This window comes from Pseudopodoces humilis, chromosome 23, assembly GCF_049639895.1.
Source record: "Pseudopodoces humilis isolate 2021_Gansu_Grassland_sample_001 chromosome 23, ASM4963989v1, whole genome shotgun sequence".
Lineage (NCBI taxonomy): Eukaryota > Metazoa > Chordata > Aves > Passeriformes > Paridae > Pseudopodoces > Pseudopodoces humilis.
This window is the reverse complement of record NC_142222.1, coordinates 3,006,001-3,028,749: the sequence shown is the minus strand read 5'-3', so window position 1 is coordinate 3,028,749 and position 22,749 is coordinate 3,006,001. Positions and strand designations below refer to the sequence as shown.

Sequence of the window (22,749 nt, the reverse complement as noted above, 5' to 3'; positions counted from 1 at the left end):
GAGAGTTTCTTATGCCCAGCAGCAGCTGAGGCAGGGATTGAGTTGTCTGACACCTAATTAGAGGGAAAATTGCTGCTCTGCCAGGCTGTGCCAGGCTGGGAGCCTGGTGGAGAAGCCCAGTCTGCAGCCTCAGCCTCTCTTTTCTGCTCTCCCCAGAAGTGAGGGGGGCTCAGGGAGCTCCATGTCCCCCGAGCTGGGGAGTGGCTGTGTGCCAGGGTGTCCCACCCATGCAGGGGACACAAGCCCTGCTGTCCCCGTCCTCCCCTTCAGCAGAGTTGCTGACAAAACGCCTGTCAAGGAAGCTGTTTGGAGTCAGGCAGGATCAAGAGCTGTGCTTGGGAGCAGGAGTACAAACAAACAGCCAGAACAGCAAATTGGTGCTTTTTATTATCCCAAAATGGATTTTTTCCCCTCCCCCTTGCTCTCTCCTGGCGCTGAAATGAAATCCCAGTCCGTGCTCTGCCAAGGTTCCCGTTTTGCTGGCTGTTCTCAGGATGTGGGGTTGGGCTGGTTTGGAAATGAGTGAGCTGCTGTGTCCCTGCCCCTCAGGTTTTTGCTGGATTTGGGGTGGATTTGGGCCACCCCATCGAGGGTTACAGCACTGGGGCAGAAGAGTGACAGCACAAATTGCCCCTTCCTCTCCAAACTGGGCTTCTACTCCTGTCCAAACAGCCTCCTCTGTGGGAGGACTGACCCCACTTGACCCCCTTTTCTTTTCCAGGCAAACAAGCTGAGAACCAAAACCCTGCACAACACCCTGAACCCCACCTGGAACGAGACCCTCACCTACTACGGCATCACCGACGAGGACATGATCCGCAAGACGCTGCGGTAGGGCCCCATCCCAGGGGGACACATCCCCTCCCTCAGCCCCGTGCCACCTGTCCCTCCCCACCCCGGTGACAATTTCACCCAGGGACCCCCGTGCTCAGCCCCACAGGAGGGCTCTGGGCAGAGCTGTCCCCAGGGAACCCATCTGTCACCTCCAGGGCCGCTGAGCCCTGATTTACGGTGGGGTACCCAGTGAGGAGCCTGCTCCTGCTGCATCATTAACCCCAGAACTCTCTGGCTGGCTCCTGCCTGCTGAGGAGCTGTGCTTTGGGTTTAACCTCTTCCTGCCCAGCTCGCAGGGACACACGTTGAGGCTTTGCCCTCCTGTCTTGCTGAGAAAATCTCCTCAGGGAAGTCCTGGGCCCCTTTCAGAGCTGAGCTTTTTGTGAGAAATCTGGAGGAATCTGTGAATTATTGTCCAGCTAAACAAAGAGTGCAAGTCTTTGTTTTATCATTTTATTTTGTTGGCTCAGTCTGTGCATTCAGCATCTCCTGGCAGCATCTCCCAGGGGCTGGGAGAGGTTGTGTGAGGATGGAGGTGGGCAGGGGCAGAGCTTGGAACGATGCTCTGCAGGGAGCAGACACCTGTGAATGCAAAGATTTTTCATGTTTTGGCTTCTGTCCCACCTGGATGAGGGCCAGAATTGTGAGCAACCTCCATCACCACACTGATCTGGGGCCGTGCTGCAGGATTTGCTGTAAGATCCACTCTCAAAGAAAGGATTTTGCATCCTTCTCCAAGGACTGGGGGCTTTGCCAGCTCCGTGGCTGGAATCCCACCCTCCTCATTTGCAGGTGCCCTGGGAGTTTGTGATTTTCCTCACTCCAGGAGCACAAAGCTGCCTTGTGGAAGGTCCTGCTTGGAGGTGAAGCGGGGCAGAGCCCACCTGTGGTGCGCAGGGTGATGGGAAATTCAGCACTGTGGATTATTATTATTTTCACTTGGGAAACATTAGTCATGCTGGAAGTGCTGCAGGCTGGTGGGGCTGGGAAGCCTCCAGTTTGTTGTTATTATTGGTGGGTATTTTTTTCACTGCAGGCTTTGAAGTTTGCAGCTTCCTCGAGCGTGGAAATTGGTTTGTAAGGAGCTGTTGGCCGAGTTGTTTGCTGGAAGTCAACAGGGAGCAGGAGGGCTCGAGCCCTGCTCTTTCAGGGCTCTGGGAGCTGCTTTTCCCTTGGGAAGGGCTGTTTATCCTAAAGGCAGCAGGGAGCTGTGGGATGGGGAATGCACCAAAATATGTCCTGGGCTGGATTTGCCTTTCTCCCCACAGAAATTCTGCCCCATCCCTGCCTGCCAGCCTGGGTGCTGTGGAGCTCCTTGTGCCCTCCCCGAAGCTCAAAACTGTGCATGGAGCCCTGTACCCCAGCTGGGAGCCCTCAGTCCGCAGGAGAATGTGGCTGGATGGATTCTGAAGATCATCTCACTTGGGCAGGGACACCTCCCACTATCCCAGGCTGCTCCAGCCTGGCCTTGGACACTTCCAGGGATCCAGGGGCAGCCACAGCTTCTCTGGGCACCCTGTGCCAGGGCCTCACCACCCTCCCAGGGAAGGATTTCTTCCCAATATCCCATCTAAACTGGCCATCTGTCAGTGTTTTGCTGTGGCTGGAGCTGTTTCTCTGCTATGAGCTGGCCCTTCACTCTCCTCCTGCAGGAAACGTCTCCATGCACGGTCACCCATCCGTCTTCTCCTCAAAATATCTCCTTTTCCACGAGGAAAAGCCAGCTTCAAAGCCAGGAGGACGCTGGTTTTCCCTGTGCTAATCAGGAGAGGCTCCTGCCAGGCAGCTTGGTGCTGCTTGAAAGAGCATCGGCGATGCTCCCCTCGGTCTGGGCGGTGACCATTCCCTGGGAGCCTCCCCGGTGCTGAGCTGGCCAGGGACTGCAATTCCAGAGTCTCTTTAATGTGAAAATAAAGGCGGAGATCAAAGCTGCCGCCAGCCTTTGCCTCCCTGCAGCCTGGAGATGCGTCAGGGAAGCTGGAAGAGCACCCAGAAATCTTCCCTGCCCACCTGGTGGGACGTGTCCAGCATGGATTGGTGGGGTGGTGCTGGCGAGGGGCACTCTGCCAGTGTCTGCAGCCTTTTAGGGGGGGACAAGTGGCATTTGTCACAGCAGCTGGAGTAGGGACACCCCTGGAGCTGGAGTGGGATCCCCTCCTGCCCAAGCCCCCCAAATCATGTCCGGGTTCTCCCTCATCCCTGCGTGTCCAAACTGGTGCAGTGACTCTGCTGTCACAGACCCCAGGAGCCATCAGGGTTCACTCCCCGAGGTGAAGGAGAGGTGAAGGCAGCCCAGCTAATTGCAGTGCCAAGCAGGATTTTGTTAATGAACCAGCCCCCTCAAAAGCCAGCAGATATTTGGGATTTCGTGGAGCTCAGCAGGTGGGAGGATCTCGAAAGGTCTCATCCATTCATTGAATTCAATATCCCTGAGTGTAGCCCAAGGCTTAGCAGGGATGAAACCACCCACCAGCCTGGGAAAAGGCAGGTTCAGAGCCATGCAGAACACACTGGAATGCACAGAGGAATGGGATTGGGGACAGATTCCAGCACCAGGGGGAAATCCCACCCTGGAGCCCCCATTCCCACCTGGACTGCGACCACAGGGAACAACGTCAGGGGAAGGCAGAGAAATGCTGCAGGGGAAGCTGGAACAGGCAGAACACAATCTCCTCCATTTCAATAATACATGTAATATACAATAAATAAATTGCATTCATAATAAATATCTCAGCTGGCCAGATACTGGATACAATTATTCATATCCAGATATATTGGCGAGGTGATGCATTATTCATGGGGTACTCAGCTAGCCCACGAATGCCAGGAATTCTTTGTTTAATCATGTGTTTGACAAACATCATGACTCATTAAATATATTATTCAGAAAATAGTATTTGATCAGGACTAATAGGCAGAGTGCAGCCACTTCAAGGTTTGGGGTCCCAAATTGCTTTACTCTGGATGAATGAGGTTTGCTTGGAATTGCAGGTGCATTTGTAATTATAGCTCACTTCTGCTGTAGTTTCTATGCTCAAACTTGGAGGCATTTTGTGATGGAGCCCATCAAGGAATCCTCCTTTTGTTTTCTGGAGAACTGGACTTTCCCAGGGTGCTATTTTGTCTCCTTGCCTGGTTTTGCCTGTCCTTAAACCAAGGCAGCATCGTCTGCTCCTCATGGGGAGCCTCCCACGTTGCCATAAGGGATCCCAGACACAGGGGATGCACCTGGGGCTCTGCTCTGTGAGTTTTTGTGGAAGAGGATCCTTGCTGACCCCCTTTCCATGCTGGGAAAGAGGCCGAGGAACTCGTGTGAGGGAGCAGAAGCCGTGAGTCAGCTGCTGGAGCTGTGCAGTGAGTCAGGACTAACCCAGGAGCCCGGGCTGAGTAGGAGGGAGGAGAAGTTTAATGAGCAGTGATTGTTCATTTGCTGCTCAGTTTCCTTCCAAGGTGGTTTTCACAGCCCTTAACGTGGAGATCAGGACCCCACAGTGAGGATATCAAGTGAAACACAGGGCTGGAGGGATTGGGATTGATAAGGAGAGATGAGAAAGGGGTGAAGCTCCAGTTACAGGCTGGGGATGGAAGGTGAATGAGGCTGCCAGAGGCATCTTGTGCTGTTTGTCACGGGGCTGATTTTCTAACCCAAGGCATAAAAATTCCACCACATCGATTTCTCCTAATAAAATCCAAGCTGGTGTGATTGCATTACGCCTTTTTCCAACGGGAGGGCCGGGGCTGGAGCTTCCTGCTCATCTCACTCAAAGCTCTCTGCCTTCACTGATGGGCCAGGGCACTGCAGGGCTGGAAATGCCATTCCAGTGGGGATGAGCTGCAGCTGGGAAGAGGAACTGGGACCGGGGGCTGGGCCTGAGGCAGGGGGAGAGCTGACACAAAACCCCCACTGGGCATCACACAGAGACGGGCACAAAATGTGGGGACCCAGCTGAGAAGTGGCCAGAGGTGCCAAGGGAGAAGGGGGCTGGGAGAGGCCTGGAGCTGTCAGGGCACTGTGCCAAAACTTCCCAAGGGCCTTCCCATGTCCCTGAGGGCACTGACACGGGGCCCAGAGGGGTCTCTCCCAGTGGGACACTGGAGATGCTCTCCCTGCTGCCACCACTGGAGTTTTCCACGTTTCCTTCCTGGGCTTTTGCCTCATCCTGAGGCTCCTGAGTCTTCACAGCAAGCAGGATGCTGTGTTTGGGATCCTGCTGAGCTTCTGGGGGGTACCTGGACACTGTCAGAATTGTTACTCACATTTTTAAGAGGTAAACCATCCCAAACCCTGTCTCCCTGAGTGCCCAGGAGTTGGCACCGCTCCACAATTGCTGGGTGCACACACAGATCCTGGGCTGCCAGCTCTCTGTGAGGCCACATCCCCTCCTGTCCCCTCCTGTCCCCTCCTGTCCCCCCAGCTCTGCCCCATGGGGCAGGGGCTCCACACTCCTGGCAAGTGCAGCGCTGGCTCTGGAGCTGCTGCTGCTCCTTTGCTGCTTCTGCTCTTCACAAGAAAGAGGAGAGGAAATGGGGAATATCGTGCCTGCATCTGAGATTCTCTTTGAGGATTTTACTGTTCTGGTGGGGTGTTTTTTTCCGTGGGTATCTATAGTAACGCTGCATCCAGCCACAGTTTTCTGGAGTGCAGCATTCCCCGTTTTCCTGCTTGTGCCTTATTTTTTTTTTCCCAAACCCATTTCCTCTGCTGCTCCCAAGCTCTGATGAATCCCCATGGCTTCTTTGTTACTCATTTGTGAGCATGAGGGTGGTCAAAGCATCCTTGGATAAGGCACCGAAGCATCCACAGATAAACAATCTGTAGATAAATCATCCATGGATAACACATCCATGATATTATGGGTGTGCAATTAGCTACTCTCAGGTGGGATCACAGGGCATTATTTATCTTTAATTACTAATTATTAATCTTTAATTACATTCCCCCTTCCCCTGGAGCAGAAGTGGGAAGATGGACACCAAAGGGACTGGGTGAAAAACAATCAGGTACCCAAAAGATGAGAAGACACTGTAAGAACACTTCTTTTAAAAAAAGGAGAAAGGATGTAAGGGAAGGGAAAAGAAATGCCTTTCCTTCACGGGGAGGGAGCCCAGCCAGTCCCTGTGTGGCTCCAGCAGGGATACAGGATGCTCCCTTTGGCTTTCCCCATTCCCAGCACAGCTGGGAACAGCTGGTCCCTCAAGGCACCCCTCTGGCCCTCTGGGATTTTGGGAGCTGTGAGCAGAGGCTCTCTGCAAGCGCTAACTTTGCTCCTCTGCCGTCCCTCCTGACGCCCAGAGCAGGCTGGGAAGCAGCAGAGGAATGACTCATTAGCTGCCAGCTCAGGGAAAAGCATTTATAGCTGTTTTCATGGAAAACAGCCTGGGCTCAGCACCACATCCCTGCCCTCAGACACAGCTCCGCCACTGGGACGCATCCCGGGATCCCAGCGGGGCTGTGGGAGCTCCACCTGCCCAAGGTGTGATGTTTTCCATGGCCTGGGTGTGGAAATCACTCATGGCCTTGTGTGCTTGGTGGGAATGGGGGTGGCAGAACCTCTCTGTGTCCCAGCCAAGGTCACCCTGGGAGCTGCCACCTCCAGCCGTGCCCGAGCTCCGAGGGAAGGAGCTGTGTGGGAAGCAGGCTTCTCCCAGCCACACAGTCCAAGGGAGCCATGAGGAAGAGCCTCCATGGCTGGGCAAAACGCACCCCCAGCAACTCTGAGTAATTTTGCCTTAGTCCCTGATGACTCTGATGTTTCAGTGGAAGGGTTTGGGATGGTTGAGGCTCCAGCTTGCTTTTCCAGCAGTGCCTGGGCTGGGATGTGCGTTTGGACACAGAGACTCACAACGTGAGCTGCCCTGTGCATTCCAGCTGTGTTCCAGCTGTGTTCCAGCTGTCTGCAGAGGAGGTGCCCTGTCCATGGCCTGGGGAAGGGGGATCTGCAGTGCAGGGGGGGCAGCCCCTCCCCTCTCTGCAGCGTCCCCGCTCAGCCCGTGCCCCTTGCAGGATCTCGGTGTGTGACGAGGACAAGTTCCGCCACAACGAGTTCATCGGGGAGACGCGCATCCCGCTGAAGAAACTGAAGCCCAACCAGACCAAAAACTTCAACATCTGCCTGGAGAAGCAGCTGCCGGTGAGTGAGGGGGGTTCAGAGCCTCATCCCACCTTGGAATCACAGACACAGCAGCTTCTCCCTGTGGCATTTGGGAGCACGGAGCTGTGTGGCCCCTCAAACATCGTCAGGGATGTGGGGAACAGCATCCCTGGGCTGAGGAGGTGTCTGGCTGCGGCTGTATCGCGGTGCAGCCCCCAGACGTGGGTGCATTCCCTCCCCAGATAGATAAAACAGAGGACAAGTCGCTGGAGGAGCGTGGCAGGATCCTCATCTCCCTCAAGTACAGCTCGCAGAAGCAGGGGCTGCAGGTGGGCATCATGCGCTGCGCACACCTGGCTGCCATGGACGCCAACGGCTACTCCGACCCCTACGTCAAAATGTGAGTGTCACCTGCCAAAATGTGAGTGTCACCTGTCAAAATGTGAGTGTCACCTGTCAAAATGTGAGTGTCACCTGTCAAAATGTGAGTGTCACCCATCAAAATGTGAGTGTCACCTGCCAAAATGTGAGTGTCACCTGTCAAAATGTGAGTGTCACCCATCAAAATGTGAGTGTCACCTGTCAAAATGTGAGTGTCACCTGTCAAAATGTGAGTGTCACCTGTCAAAATGTGAGTGTCACCCATCAAAATGTGAGTGTCACCTGCCAAAATGTGAGTGTCACCCGTCAAAATGTGAGTGTCACCTGCCAAAATGTGAGTGTCACCTGCCAAAATGTGAGTGTCACCCATCAAAATGTGAGTGTCACCCGTCAAAATGTGAGTGTCACCCGTCAAAATGTGTGTCGCCCATCAAAGTGTGAGTGTCACCCTTCAAAATGTGAGTGTCACCTGTCAAAATGTGAGTGTCACCCGTCAAAATGTGAGTGTCACCTGCCAAAATGTGAGTGTCACCTGTCAAAATGTGAGTGTCACCCGTCAAAATGTGAGTGTCACCTGCCAAAATGTGAGTGTCACCTGTCAAAATGTGAGTGTCACCTGCCAAAATGTGAGTGTCACCTGTCAAAATGTGAGTGTCACCCTTCAAAATGTGAGTGTCACCTGCCAAAATGTGAGTGTCACCTGTCAAAATGTGAGTGTCACCTGCCAAAATGTGAGTGTCACCTGCCAAAATGTGTCACCTGCCAAAATGTGAGTGTCACCTGCCAAAATGTGAGTGTCACCTGCCAAAATGTGAGTGTCACCCATCAAAGTGTGAGTGTCACCTGCCAAAATGTGTCACCTGTCAAAATGTGAGTGTCACCCGTCAAAATGTGAGTGTCACCTGTCAAAATGTGAGTGTCACCCGTCAAAATGTGAGTGTCACCTGCCAAAATGTGAGTGTCACCTGTCAAAATGTGAGTGTCACCTGCCAAAATGTGAGTGTCACCTGCCAAAATGTGTCACCTGCCAAAATGTGAGTGTCACCTGCCAAAATGTGAGTGTCACCCTTCAAAATGTGAGTGTCACCCGATAAAATGTGAGGGTCACCCGCAGCCCTGCTATCCCCTCCCGCCTCTCCCCGCAGCGGGCATTAATTGCTCTCATTAGGAGATGCAAATGAGGCCGTCAGGCAGCAGCTTGCCTGTGCCTGGAGCGTTATTCCCTGGCCATTGTTTGGCAGAGCTTCCAGGTGAGCTGGGGCAGGACTGGGTGGTGTGGGGTTGTCCCTCCTGTCCCACCGCAGCTCCTGGGTTTTTGGGGGGTGGCATTTTTCAAATTCTCTGCAGAAAGGGGGTGACCATGGCGAGGAGGGACCCTGTGCCTGTCCCACCTCCTTGTCCCCACCGTGCTGACTCAAACTCGGGCACTTTTAGGGATGGTATTTGCTAAGGCAGAACTGCTGGGAGAAACCGCAGCTGGGAGACCCAGTAATGGAGTGTATCAGCAGCACATTTTCACCTTCTTATTTAAGTGGTTTTTAGGGGTGGAGGTGTTTGTAAAAAAGAAAAAAAATCCCCTCTTGCTTTTTTAGATGCCCGTAGGAGGCTCAGTCCCCGAGCAACACAATTCCCATCGCACCCAGCCAGTTTTGGGTGTCCCCTGTGCTATCCACAGGAGATTGCATCTGCAGGGCTGGGATCAGAGCAGATAGAAAAGTGATGCTTCTCGGTACAAGCCCTAATTTTTAATTATGAGCAAGATCTGGAACGTGCAGCAAGGAAGCAGAACTGATGTTTAAAGGCGCAGCAGCAGCACAAAACCACGATGGATTGACTTTGTCCTGACCCTTTGTTTCTGGTCCCCTCTCTGCCTGATGACACTTTAGTCTCGTTTGATGTCCAGCTCTGGTGCTGCGCTGCAGAATATCTGTGGGGAACAGCCCGAAGCTGCTCCTTTTCCACCCTGAATGTGGTTCCTGTGCCCTGGAGAGGCTCTGCATGAGCAGACCACTCACACACCTGAGTCTGCACTGGTCTGGGCTGGCAGTGATGGCTTTGGGGAGCGTGTGTGCGGTGCCAGTGTCCCCTAGGGTCTGGAGATGGGATAATCGGTGCTCTCTGATTGCAGCCAGCAGCTGGGCTTGGTTCTAAGGTGGGGAAATGCTGCCTCCTCCCAGCCATCCCCAGAGTTTTGGCAGGGGAGAGCAGGGAAGGAGGATTTGGAGGTTCAGGGGGCTCAGCCACCCACCTCACGCAGGCTCTGCTCAGGAGCTGGTCCTGCAGCCACAGACACTGCCCCCCTCACTGGGACCCATGGGGATGCTTTGGTCTCCTTGCAGTTACTTGAAACCAGATGAGGACAAGAAATCCAAGCACAAGACAGCAGTGAAGAAGAAAACGCTGAACCCCGAGTTCAATGAGGTGGGTTTGGGGTGGGTGTGGTTCTCACCGAGGGGCTTTTCTCAACCTCAGACTTAAAAGATGAAACTCCCCCCACCTCAGTCACTGTGTGAGGGATTGGGGTTGGGTTCCCCGTGGGCAGCAAAGTCTGAGGAGGAGGATGAGCTGCCCCAGCCCCTGTTTCATCCTGATTCTACCTCTGCTCCTCCACAGGAGTTTTTCTATGAGATAAAGCACGGTGACCTGGCAAAGAAAACCTTAGAAGTCACTGTGTGGGACTATGATATTGGGAAATCCAACGATTTCATAGGTGAGTAGCACACTCCAGAAGGTCTCCTTGGCCTCTTTTTTATTTATCTTCATTTTCTGTGCCTCTTCCTTCTCCTGCACTCCTCCAGCCTCCCGGTTTGTTCTCCATGCCCACATTCATTCTCGCTGGGTTTCAGTTCTGCTTTTATCCCTCTCCTGCCCCTGAGCCTCTCAAGGAGCATCCAAGCAGGGAGAAAACACACCTGCCTCTCCCTTTCTGTTTTCAGATGTTTTCCTCTGAGTGAAAAACAGGTTTAACAGGGAGGTTTCATTTATCTCTGTTGGACGTCTGGGCTTGTTGTGATTTTGTTGCTGTGATTTATCACTACCAAGAGCCCGGTACCTCCGGCAGCCGCTGTGATTGCAGTGAGCCCTTGGCACCAGGGACAGGGGCATTGCCAGGGACAGGGACACTGCCAGGGACAGGGACACTGCCTGGGACAGGTCCCACATCCCAGCCATCAGGGGGTGGGGAATTTGGGCCGCATTTCACATCAGCTTGGATGCTGCGAGGATGCTGAATCACCCGGCTCCCTGCAGCATCCCCCGGTGTCCCTCGGCATCTCTCAGCATCCCTCGCAGAGCCGATGCTCCCCCCACAGCTCTCCCTCTCTCTGTCTCCCTCCCAAGGCGGAGTCGTGTTAGGAATTAATGCCAAAGGGGAGCGGCTGAAGCACTGGTTCGACTGCCTGAAAAACAAGGACAAGAAAATCGAGCGCTGGCACACGCTGACCAACGAGCTGCCGGGCGCCGTCCTCAGCGACTGAGCCCTGGGGGCCACAGCTCCACAGCCTTTGGGCTCCTCCCAGCTTTGGATCCGGGGGATCCCGGGACAGCCAGGACAGCAGGACACCCCACAGCAGGGCCTGGCTGCAGGGAAGCCCTTCCCAGGGAAGAAGGCACAGGTGGTTTGCTCTGGCGGCCGCTCCCAAGGCTGCCAAGGCTTTTCCAGAACGCCTCTTTGCGCCCAGCCCCGCTCTGGAGCGGGCACGGGCACCCTCACGCTCACACACACGCAGGTGTGCACCCCTGCATGCACTGCAGTCTGCCTCCTCTCCCAGATCCTGCCTCTACTCACTTACCTTCTCGCTGCCTTGCAAGTCAGTGGCAAAAATGAATGCGTCCGTCCGCGTCCGTGTGTCCGGCATCGGCAAAAGGCGTCCCTAAAAACACACAAAACACAGAACTGTCTCCTCGGGGCAGCTTGTGCCATATCTCTGGTGGTTTGTCAGTCTCTGTGGTTTGGGCCTAAACAGTCTTTTATGCATTTAAAGCTCCTCTGTTGGAATGATTGTGTAAACCTGGAAAGAGTGTTCGCTTTCCTTCCAGGAATGTTGTGCTCGTCCTCTCCAGTAACTCACGTGAAGGCAGCAGAGCTGTGCAGACCACACTTTTCCTCCTGGGATCGGGCAGCTTCACATTTGGGAGGCAAAATAAAAAGCTCCCTGGAACAGCCTGGCTGTTCTTGCTTCCCAGGACTGGCAGCAGCCTCTCTCCTAATGAAACCATGCCATGCAGCAGCACGGCTGTTTTTCCAGCAAAGCCAGCTTCCAGGCTGAATTTTTCTATCATTTTTCCCTTTTTCATCCCTTTCCAATTCAATCAATTAATTAATGAAGATGCTGAGCCTCGGAGCTGAGCTGGAATTGTGTTTGTAGTTCAGCATGGCCGTGAGGTTGATTCATTTTCTGCCTCAAACAGCATCCAAACCAAATAAATTTCTGTGTATGGCACAGTAATATTAATATGGCACAGTAATAATATATGAATATTACCATAATCTCAGATATCATTCTCTGTGATCTGTCTTGGCTCATCCTCATCCCACCAGGCACCCAGTGGGATGAGCTAAAACTTTCTAGGAAATGCTGCACCATTCCCAAAATTTCTTGAAGCCTTTAAAGAATGATTTCTTAGGAAGAGCTGCTCTTTCCCCACGAGTCTCAGTTACCCTCAGCTTCCAAGCCCCTGTGCACGTATTGCCAACTTCATTTTTGTCTCTTGGAAGCAGTGGAATCTCTGGAAACCTACGTTTACTTTTCCAAGTGACGATCGTGTTACACCTTGTTACACCTTGTTTGATATTGGGGGGAGATAAAAGAATAAAAAAACAACATTCATAGGGGTTTTTTAAATAACTTAATATTTGTAATGCATCCTGCAGATATGCATGGATTTTATTTGAATGCTGGCAGCCTGTCGAGTCACATGTTCCCAAAAATCCTTCCTGGTCCAGCACCTTAAAACCTGGTTGGGGTCTGAGCTTCCAGGGAAGCTCCAGGAGCACCAGGTTGGCTGTGCCTCCCTTTTCTGGCAAAGTTCCCTTCAATCCATCCTTTTTTCCAGCCTATGAAACTGGTTTTATGCCTGAGGTGGAGTAGGACGTGTGTGTGTGTGTGGGTTCCTTCACTTTGTGCCCCAGTCTTTTCTAAGTGGACACTCTGTCCCTCGTCCCAGCTGCATGCAGAGTTGGTGGTTGTCATGCCAGGCCTCGTGAAATGTTTGGTACCAATGTTTTGCTACCATGTGAAGGCTGCAGAAACCATCCTTACCTGCATCCTGAGAGAATTTTGTATTTCAATATTACCTATCTGTGTACTTTTGGTCAGATTTGTTAATATTTATAATGAGAACTGAAAAGAAAAAAGTTAAAAAAAAATAAAAATTAAAAAAAAAAAAGGTTGATGCTGGTGGTACAGCTTTTGAAATTGGGGGATGGCAAGGATTTGGGAAGAAATTATTTTAAACCAGAGCATTAGGGGCTTCTTGGCCCAGTATAGCATAAATACTATATATGTACTTACAAGTATTTCTAAGTATATATATGGGGATATATATATATATATATATGAAGAGAGAAAATACATTCATATGGCCCAATTAAGTATATATACTACATGTGCATTTATGTTTAATATATATTTAGTAGCTGTGAAGCCCAGCAAATCCAGGGCACAGGGAATTATCTCAGGTGCCAAGGCTGGGCTTACAGGAAAATCCAACTGGAAAGCATGAGTTAAAAAAAAAATATTTACTCAATTAAATGATGCTCTGTTCAGTCATCAGATTTTTGTTTAAGTCACTCTTTATCCCCTTGGGAATAAAGAGCTGATTATAAAAAGCGGGAGGACAAACCCTTCAGATTAAAATAAAGCTTAAGGTATTTGGATGCCAAGCTGCTCTGGGGCACGTCAGCCCCTCCTGCTCTATAAAGAGGCTCTGCTTTTGGGGAAGCTCACCTGCCCCAGGTGCTGCTGCTCCATGGACAGCACCCAGGAGCCCCCAAACAACGGCACCCCGGGGCCTTTTGATGGCCCCCAGTGGCCCCACCAGGGCCCCCGGGCCATGTACCTGGCGGTGGCCGTGCTCATGGGGCTCGTGGTGGCCTCGGCCTCGGTGCTCAACGGCCTGGTCATCGTGGTGTCCATCAGGCACAAGAAGCTCCGCTCGCCCCTGAACTACATCCTGGTGAACCTGGCCGTGGCCAACCTGCTGGTGACGCTCTGCGGCAGCTCCGTCAGCCTCTCCAACAACATCAGCGGCTTCTTCGTGTTTGGGAAACGGCTCTGCGAGCTGGAGGGCTTCATGGTGTCCCTGACAGGTAAGGAGATGAATTCCAGACCTGCCTTGGGCTCTGGCTGATGCTTTTGGGTTTGGCAGAGGGGCTTTGGAGATGTTGCACCACCTACAGTCAACACTCTGACGTGAAACTCGTGTCCTTCAGCCCTTGGTTAGCACTGGGAAGGGCTGGGGAGAAGGTTGGCTGCACCAGGTCAGTCCTGGTCTGGACAGAGTGGGAAATGTCACTTGGGAACATGGGGAATCCTTGTTTGGGCTGCATTTCATGGGTGCTGGCTGCTGTACCCACACACCTGGGGCTGGCTGTGCACCAGGGACAGGAAATTGAGCAAAAACTCTGCTTGAGGACACTCAGTTGTTGTAACCATGAGGCGTCACAGCCACCCATTGCCAACCTCATTTCTAAGGGCCAAAATCACAGTTGTCCCTGCTGTGAGAGAAGCAGTGCCAAAATCACAGCTTTTAACGGCCAAATATCACACCTCTCCCTGCTGCAAGGAAAAAACATCCCACTTCTTGTTCAAACAATATTTACTTGAACTAAACCATCATCAACCAGGTGCCAGCACAGGCAGCAGAACCTGTCCCTGAGACACAACCCTTCGCTGTCCCCCCAGGCATCGTGGGGCTGTGGTCTCTGGCCATCCTGGCCTTGGAGAGGTACCTGGTGGTCTGCAGACCCCTGAGAGACTTTCGGTTCCAGCACCGGCACGCTGCCAGCGGCTGTGCCTTCACCTGGGGCTGGTCCCTGCTCTGGACAACCCCACCGCTCCTGGGCTGGAGCAGCTACGTGCCTGAAGGTAGGGGAGATGTGCATCAGACTCCGCTCTGTTGTCTTCTTGCGTCTTGGTTTCAAGCCCGGGGTAGCTGGAGAGTGTCTGTGCTGGAGTTTAAGGGGTTAATAGCTCCTGTTAATGTCTCCTGCTTGCTCAGCCAACACTCCTCTCCTTGAGGCTGTTCTTTGGAAGTTCCCCAGCACAGGACACTCTGCAGGCGTTCTCACTGGAGGCAGGAACTGCTCTGGCTGCTGGAGCAGCACCCAGTGCACACCCAGCCCAAAGCTGCCCTTGTCAGGGCCTGGCACAACTCCACAACAAACCACAGAGGGCATCTGGCCGGCCAAAAACCCTGGTGGCTGATCTCCAGGCCCTTGGGGATGGAAAAGTGAGCGGTGCTTGGGTGGCATGGCTGTTTTGGAGCCCATCCTTGAGCCCTGATCCAGGCCCTAACTGGTTTAGGCTCATCCCCAACCTTTATTCCAGGCCTGAGAACCTCCTGCGGGCCCAACTGGTACACGGGTGGCAGCAACAACAGCAGCTACATCCTGGCCTTGTTTGTCACCTGCTTTGTGATGCCCCTCAGCCTGATCCTCTTCTCCTACACCAACCTGCTGCTGACCCTGCGGGCGGTAAGTGCGCCCGGCTCGGGTGAGTCCGCGCTGTTCCCAAAGCGTCTCCATCGGGATGAAGAGCCTCAGGGCAGGATCTGGGGACAGCCGAAGCAGCTGGCACCTCCTGGCGCTGCCATCAGGGCTCCCAAGGGATGGAAGTGCTGTTCCAAGCTGCTGACAGGCACCTCCCTCTCTCCCCAACTCCCCGCAGGCCGCGGCGCAGCAGCAGGAGTCGGACACGACGCAGCAGGCGGAGAGGGAGGTGACGCGCATGGTGGTGGCCATGGTGGTGGCCTTCCTCACCTGCTGGCTGCCCTACACCACCTTTGCACTGGTGGTGGCCACCAACAAGGACATTGTCATCCAGCCAGCCCTGGCATCCCTGCCCTCCTACTTCTCCAAGACGGCCACGGTTTACAACCCCATCATCTACGTCTTCATGAACAAACAGGTGAGAGAGAAAGCTCCAAAAAAAAGCACAGCTTCACTGGGGCTGCTGGAGAACAGCTTGACAGGCCCAAAAATCCTGGAGGAACCGTCTATCCTATCTGCAAGTGTGGTCACTGTGTGTCACCCAGGGTTGCTGTGTAAGCAGCAAGGATTTGGGGAATAAAATGGAAAGGGAGGGAGGAGCCTGTGAGACTGAACAAGAGCTCATTTTCTGCTTCCATGGTTTTATGGGGTCAGGCAACTTAATGTTGGATCACAAGCTGCTCGTTGAAGGTACAAAGCAAACAGAATGAAACTTTTATTGTCCATAAACTGCAGAGTTGGGCTGGGAATAGACAGAGATCTTTCCCAAAATATAACCAGCATCCAACCTGCTGAATCTTGAGGTGACACCGAATTTCTGCTGCCACAAATAACCTGCCCCTTCCTTCCCTGCCCAGTTCCAGAGCTGCCTGCTGGGAATGCTGTGCTGTGGTTACCACCCCCGAGGGATGGGGAAAACCTCTCCAGCTGCCCCCAGTCCCCAGGGTGCTGCAGAGGGGCTGAGGAACAAGGTGACACCATCTCACCCCGTGTGACAGCTGCCACATCCTGCCTGCACCAGTGCCAGCTCCAGGATCTGCCTGTGTCACCCACAGCAGCACAGAGGGGCTCGGGGTGGAGCTGGTGGGGGGCTTTCAGAGGTTGGAGGGGTCCCCAACAAAAAACAAACAAAAAAAAAGACATGACAGTGTCTTCTTGCAGGCGAGGAGCCATCCCATCATGGGAGAAACTGTAGATTATCACTATTCCACTCTCCTAAGGAACCCCCTCCCTCCCAGCCCCTCACCTTGGAGCCTTTCAAGAACACAAAATAAAAAATGAACAGTAATTTTTCCTCAGTGCACAACATCCCAGATTTCTGTTTGGCCCTGAGTCAGGTGGAAAATGATCTGTCACCATCCCCAGACAGACCAAGCCCTGTCTGCAATGTCTGGTCCTGCTGTGAAGTTCAGGGAGATGCTGTAAATCTGGCAAAAATCCAGCAGGAATGTTTAAGAGCCAACTGTGTTAATAAACACTAATAAATACTGAGCAGTTCATCTGTTTCATTGGCTGATAGAGGATTTGACAGAAAACACATCGCCTCCTGCCACCAGAGCTGGCACACCCTTCGTGGCAAGTGCCACAAACATCACTGCAGAAAGCCAGAGGAAAAACAGATGCAAAGTTAATTTTTTTTTTAGAGTTAGGGCAATAAAAGGTCTGAACCCACTGATTTCCCAGCAAGGGTGAAAACACAAATGGTAATGGGCCCCAAGGCAGAGCAGAGGTGGCACTGCCCACAAGCAGCAAACAAAAGATGCCAAAGCCTGTAAGGATAAAATAAAAGAGAAAAAACCTCCATGAGGCTTCACACCTCATCTTAAATCTCAAACCACAGTGTTTATCTACCCCAGCTGCAATCACACTTCTGTTTTTGGAGGCAGATTCTGTCATTCAGGAGCCCAGGAAAGGCTTCTAAAGGTGATATTGAAGGCAGGACGTGGCTGAAACTGGGTTTCACCCAATTTCTCCATCTCTAAAAAAGCCTGCCTGCCTTCAGAGCTGCCTTACAGATTTTTGATCCTGAACCCTTGAATTGCTTTCAAAATGAGGTGATCCACAGCCAGGCACCCCAGAAATTTGCACTGCCATGGAGGATGGTGAGATTTGGGAGACTGAGGGTTTGAAGGTTTTTTTTCACTGAGATTCTCTGCTTCGAACCAAAAATAAATCAAAAATCCCCAAACCAGCCCAGTACAAAAGAATGAAACATGCTGGAGCAACCTGGTCTAGTGGAAGGTGGCAGAGAGGTGGAACTAAATCATATTTATGATAGTTTCCAACCCAAACTGTTCCATGATTCCATGACCTGGAGTGGGGGGACGGGACACCCATCCCCATCCCTGTGTCAGCCTCCCTCTCTCCTGCTGTGCAGAACAGCTCAGCTCACACAGCTCAGAGAGGAATTAGAACAGCTCAGTATCACTGTTTTAATTTAATTATTTGGGCTTTCATTCTCTGGGAAAAGCAGCATTAGATGGGCCCCTCTGATCTCCTCTGCTGTCCCTGTTTAATTGTTCCTGTTAATTACAGCTTTTGTGTCCATGCTTTATATTATCAGGATGATTTACATCCATGCTGAACTTAAATCTGAGAAAGTACAAGCAGCTGAGAAACTGAAATCTCTGTTATGTTCTGGCCCCGATAAGGAGATCAGACAGGCTATGGGGCTATTTGAAAGGCCCTGCACCAACAGAAATAAAAATTCTCCACAGTAAGATTAAAAAAAGATAGGGAAACAGTTCACAGTCTGCTCACCATTTGGTCCCACAGATAAAATAGAACAAGAAATGCAGGAAGCTGAGATTTTACATGTTGCAGCCCAATATGATTGATAATTCTGTGCATGTGAAAACACTCATGTGCTGTTCCACCACACTGCTGCAGCCCCATGGGCTTTAGCTACTTTTTATTTAATTGAATAAGCCTGAAACACAACAAAAACACTGCCCAAACTGAGAGGGAATGACCCTCCAGTTATGAGGCACAAGCCACCGAGGATCACACAATAAAAATTTGCAATTTAACTTTTGCACTCTCTATCCCTGCAGGTAACACAGCCCCAGGGCCATGGGGAGCAGGATCTTGTTCCAGCAGCTCCTGTCAGGAATAAAAATCCTTCTGCCTGGAGCACAGAAGTCCCACACAGAGAATCCATACTGGTACAAGCCTGGGTTAGAAAAGATTAAACCTTTTTTTGGACAGAATTGTGTCACAGCCCGGGGTGAGGCCTGCTCTAGGCCTCACTTATCCTGAGGCGCTTCTGCTCCAGCTCTGTCACTGTCACAACAGGACAAACACATCAAAGATTTTTATTTTCTCTTGATCTTTCCTCAGAAAGCTCCCCCAGCTCTGCAGCATCCTCCCTGGAGCAGCTCTATCAGTACCTGGCTGTATCATGGTCTGATGATGGGAAGCAGCATTAGAAACAAGTGAAAAACCCAACAAAACAACCCAAAAAATGAACCTCATGGTTCATTTTTCATGAGAAAGAACCACATGGCAACACAATAACCTTGAAAACTTTTATTAACGTTGTTAAACCAAATTAACAGGTACAGAGCTGGAGCACTTCCCTGCAAAAACAGGAATGAAGATGCAAAACTTGACCCACCCAGATGTGCAAAACCAGCTCAAAGCCCTGTGTGTCTGTCAGGGAACAGAACAACCTTCACTCCTGCACTTTGAACTGTATTTATCACAAAAAAAAATTTGTTAAGTATGAAATTGCATCAAAATTCTAATCCAAACTCAATTATATCTAGGGATTTTTTATTTTTTGTTGTGTTTTAGGAGTCCTACAAAAATGTGGTTGAATTAAACATCAGGTATCTTCATAACAACCACATTTTTTCACATTCTTGTCTGATGCTGGCAGGGAACATATTGCTGCACTTGCAATCTCTGGAGAACACTGCCTTTTCCTCATTAGCTTTTTGCACAGCAATTAATCCCTTTAATCAGTCAAATCAGTTCAACACTAGATCACAAAAGCACTAAGTAAAGAGAAAACAAGAAATTACCTTGTTAAATTTAATGAGCAAGGAAAAACAGACACTACATGGGCTGTAACACTCTAGCATAGAAACATTTCAGTGCCTGAGCAGCACCAGCAGCCCACAGAATTACAATCATTTTGTCTTTAACGTGAAAACTGCATAATGCAACAGAGCAAGAAATTCTTTAGCTTATGAGAATGAGCACGTGCAGAATAAAAACCAGTTTCATAAGGATGTGACAGTAAAAAAAAACAGTTCACTTTTGCAACACTGACACTGCCTGTGCATTCAGCAGTGGCATCAAACCAGTACAAACCGTATCAGAACACACAGCATTAGATTTTCTTCAAAATTTGCTGCTGCACTTAAAGGAAGTCTGAGCTTTACAGGTGTTTATGTGGCCAAAAGGGCTGTAATTCACTGACTAAACACTGTGCAAGCAGCAGCAAGCAGGTGATGTGTAGAATTTATTCACTCTCTGTTTTAATCATGGAGAGAGTTCTCATCCAAAACAATTATCCTGCAGGGGACAAAAAAAAAAAAAAAGAAGAAGAAAAGGGTTGTTTTTTATCATATAAACAAGATGAAGGGAATGGGATTTCATAGTGCTTCTTTTTCATGGAAAACAGGAATGCAGCTCATGCCACACATAAATTTCCAGCACAATTCCAGTTTAACTCACAGAGAGTCTCACCTGAAGGGTGGAGCTGGAGTCAGCCGCTGATGGGGGTGGAATTTCTGATCTTTGGGGTGCTGGTCTAAAAAACCAGAGAAATTCAGTTCAGAACATGAAAGCCACACAACACCCCAGAGACAGCAAGTGAATCAAGTGCTACAGGTTTCTCTGCCTGATTCATTCAGACCCATTTGGAATCAGAGCCCAGGACCCTCGTGGTGATCAGAAACCAATCCTGGTTTCAGTCCCTGAAGCCCAATCCCAGCTCAGCAGTGGAGCTCTGACAAAAACCAGGGGCACAGCTGCTAACGCTGTCCAAAGACAAGTATTTGTCACACCCCCAGTCTTCTACATTTAAAAATCCCCATCAATATTTTCAAAAGTAACCAGAGATTTGGAACATTTCAAACTTTGGGTGCATCCAGCAGCTCTACAGACAAAGAGCACCTGCTGAAGTCCCTGCACAGCTTCCTGGTGCTCTGCTTCCAGCCCAGGCTCCACTCTCCTCTACTCCATTCTTCCTTCCAGCATCTTCTGGATCCTGCAGGCTGGCAGCCCTTCAATGACAGAGTTTTCTATATCATCCTCTCTCTTTTTATTTTTGAACAGGATGAAACAGAAAATTGTGATGCCAAACACAAGAATGTCTCGAGTTCCTTAGCGAGATAGAGTTAGGGACGAGTTATGAGCACTCACTGTGGAGTTGTTCAGAGTTACTGGGCTCTGATCTCTAGTTCTAAGAGGAAAAAAAGTTATTTGGGATATGAATATTTTCCTTAAAATGATGTTTTCTGCCATGTTCTTCAAATTCTCTAATATACTGCCATGAAAGCACAACCATTTTCACAAATTCTTCTTTATAAAGAGCTTTCATGACTCTGTTTTCTTCATGCACATTTTCTCTGTCTCAAAAAATTCCCCCATTCTGTCAAATTATCTCTGATTTCTGTGAAGACCAAGCACTGCCTTCCAAGCCTGTTGAATTATTTGCTTTCCACCTACAGGAAATTGTATTAACAAATCATTCTTTTCCCTCTCAGTTTAGTAGGAGAGCTCACAATGATGTCTCCAGGCAAGTTCCCTGACACTCCACTCCCTAAGGAGTCACAGCCCATTTTCTGAAAAGTCCTGCACAGATCTGCACACACCACACAAAATAAACCCTTGAACACAAATATAAATTATCAGCTCACCCAAGAGTGTGTCCCTGAGGTTGTTCTTGGATCTCCTCATCTCCAGGAACTGCATGGAGCATTCTTTCCAAAATATCATCCAGACTGGAGTGAGCCCTGTTAAATAAAAGATTTCTAAGTAGTGGTGACAAGGTTCATGCTGCAAATTTCCAAATAAAACAGTCAAAAGGGTATTTAAGGTTTTCTGTAAGCATTGAATCTTGCTAAAATTCTAAGTCTTTGTAACTCAAAGCCAAACATGCCTTCCCATCTTTTTTTCATACCTTTCTGTATCCTCTGCTTGATTAAATGACTCCTTAGTCCATAAACTCTGATTTATCTTCTCATTTCTCCCAGATTCTTTTTCTGACTCTTGGTTTTCCATTGTAACTTGATCAGGAGCTATTCACATAAACAGCAAGATTTTAGTATCAAAGGAAGATAATACAGACATTAAAATGTTGTTTTCTTTGCTACACTTGGGAAATTTCCAGTTGCCCACTTCTCAGTCACTCTCTTCTCATTGGCCTGATTTTTTTACCAGATGAACAAAATCCCATTATCTGCAGCCAAAAGTGGCCAGCAGCAAGGCCCAGATAAATATTTCACTCCAACACATTTCCAAATTCACAGGACTCAACATTTTGTTTACCACTGAAATGAAAAATGCATGTGGAAATGAATCTTTAATCTTTCCTTTTCCAATCCCAGATATGGGAGAGAAATCCAAGGGAAACCTGAGCATGTCAGCTTGGTTTGCCTACTGATGAAAATCCAGTGATTTCCCCTCAAAGACTTATCAGCAAGTTCTGTTCCCCACAGAAATCAGGGTGAGGGTTGGGCTTAGGGTGGAGAGAGTGAAAGACTCCAGGGGCTGGGAAGGGCATCCCATGGTGAATTTTCTCATCTGGAAATTCATGGTGATGGGGTTAAATTTAGGTTTAGGCTATTGGGGAATATTTCAGCCCCTTCTGCTGGGCTGTGATAAAAGGAAGCACGAGGCTGCCACAAGAAATGGGAGTCTGAAATAGCTGTGCTTTATGCAAATACAAGAAAACCACAGTGACTGAGCAGCCAGCAATAGCCTGCTGCAGTCCTCTCCCCCTAAAAACAAGAAGCTCCAATGAACTTCCATCCCTCAGGAAAAGACTTAACAAAGCTGTAGGATAACCAAACGTGTGCCAGCATCATTCTCAAGTGACTGTGCTATTTAGCTTTTTACAGACTTAACTCATGTTCTGCCTTTTTTCTTTTTCTTTTTTTTTCCTTTTTTTGTCTGCTTTATTTTTTTTTTTACTGCTCCTCACTTTGTGACTCACTGGAGGAAAAAAAAAAGCACAGCCTATAAACATTTAGGTTTTCTGCTCCTCTGACACGACTTGTTGTACATCTAAAAATGATTCCCACTTAGCACCATTTGCATTTGCAGCAGCACAAAGATTCACCACTCTGCTGTCTTTGTAACAGAGCAGGAAATACAATATTCATTACCCCAGTGGAAGCTATTTTCTTACTCTATGAAATCAGAGGCATTATTTCATGCTGGAGAATTAGGAACATTAACAGGTAGGGTGCACTGGCCACTTTCTGAACTGAATCACCCTCCCAGAATGGAAACTTCAATGGATTTGACATCACCTGCCCAGCACCTCTCCTCCTGTGGGTGTTGTCACCTGTGTTTGAACACAGCACAAGCTACAGTGGCATAATAAAAGCAGAAAATTAATTCTCATGGTTAGACCTGCAAACCTCCCACAGCAGCTCCCCATGGACTTCAGAGGGAACACACAGGGAAAGGCAGCAAACACTGGTGGGCTAAAAGCTAAACACCAAGCTAAAAACTGCAGTTTATTGTTACAGCTGAACACACAGTGACGTGTTC

At 50.0% G+C, this 22,749-nt stretch overlaps 3 protein-coding genes across 4 annotated transcripts in view; 2 read left to right on the top strand and 1 right to left on the bottom strand.

The window, feature by feature from the left end:
• Nucleotides 1–12,515, top strand: part of DOC2B (double C2 domain beta) — a 30,023-nt gene extending 17,508 nt beyond the window's left edge. For both annotated transcript variants that reach the window (XM_005525717.3, XM_088066039.1), the window contains 6 exons: nucleotides 722–831; nucleotides 6,839–6,965; nucleotides 7,169–7,326; nucleotides 9,647–9,728; nucleotides 9,921–10,017; nucleotides 10,647–12,515. In XM_005525717.3, the coding sequence (XP_005525774.1) occupies nucleotides 722–831; nucleotides 6,839–6,965; nucleotides 7,169–7,326; nucleotides 9,647–9,728; nucleotides 9,921–10,017; nucleotides 10,647–10,783 (711 nt within the window). In that variant the 3' untranslated portion in view covers nucleotides 10,784–12,515. The remainder of the gene's footprint in view (nucleotides 1–721; nucleotides 832–6,838; nucleotides 6,966–7,168; nucleotides 7,327–9,646; nucleotides 9,729–9,920; nucleotides 10,018–10,646) is intronic.
• Nucleotides 12,516–13,286: 771 nt separating this feature from the next.
• Nucleotides 13,287–16,013, top strand: LOC102107428 (pinopsin). The gene is made up of 5 exons (XM_005525922.2): nucleotides 13,287–13,617; nucleotides 14,213–14,395; nucleotides 14,858–15,003; nucleotides 15,197–15,436; nucleotides 15,876–16,013. The coding sequence occupies exons 1-5, from the start codon at nucleotides 13,362–13,364 to the stop codon at nucleotides 16,011–16,013; spliced, it is 963 nt and encodes a 320-aa protein (XP_005525979.2). The 5' UTR covers nucleotides 13,287–13,361.
• A 2,626-nt stretch (nucleotides 16,014–18,639) lies between these two features.
• The window catches only part of TEX14 (testis expressed 14, intercellular bridge forming factor), a 29,185-nt gene continuing 25,075 nt past the window's right edge, over nucleotides 18,640–22,749 (bottom strand). Inside the window, exons 27-31 of the mRNA XM_088066248.1 lie at nucleotides 21,152–21,269; nucleotides 20,889–20,984; nucleotides 20,143–20,252; nucleotides 19,714–19,777; nucleotides 18,640–19,539 (exon numbers count right to left, since the gene is read on the bottom strand). Coding sequence (XP_087922374.1) covers nucleotides 19,503–19,539; nucleotides 19,714–19,777; nucleotides 20,143–20,252; nucleotides 20,889–20,984; nucleotides 21,152–21,269 — 425 coding nt within the window. The 3' untranslated portion in view covers nucleotides 18,640–19,502. The remainder of the gene's footprint in view (nucleotides 19,540–19,713; nucleotides 19,778–20,142; nucleotides 20,253–20,888; nucleotides 20,985–21,151; nucleotides 21,270–22,749) is intronic.

Bases quoted from the DNA above. Each gene is read 5' to 3' on its own strand.
- LOC102107428 (XM_005525922.2), top strand. From the start codon at position 13,362: ATGTACCTGGCGGTGGCCGTGCTCATGGGGCTCGTGGTGGCCTCGGCC. The intron at 14,396-14,857 runs GTAGGGGAGATG...CCTTTATTCCAG, and splicing joins GAGCAGCTACGTGCCTGAAG to GCCTGAGAACCTCCTGCGGG. The intron at 15,437-15,875 runs GTGAGAGAGAAA...TTCCCTGCCCAG, and splicing joins ACGTCTTCATGAACAAACAG to TTCCAGAGCTGCCTGCTGGG.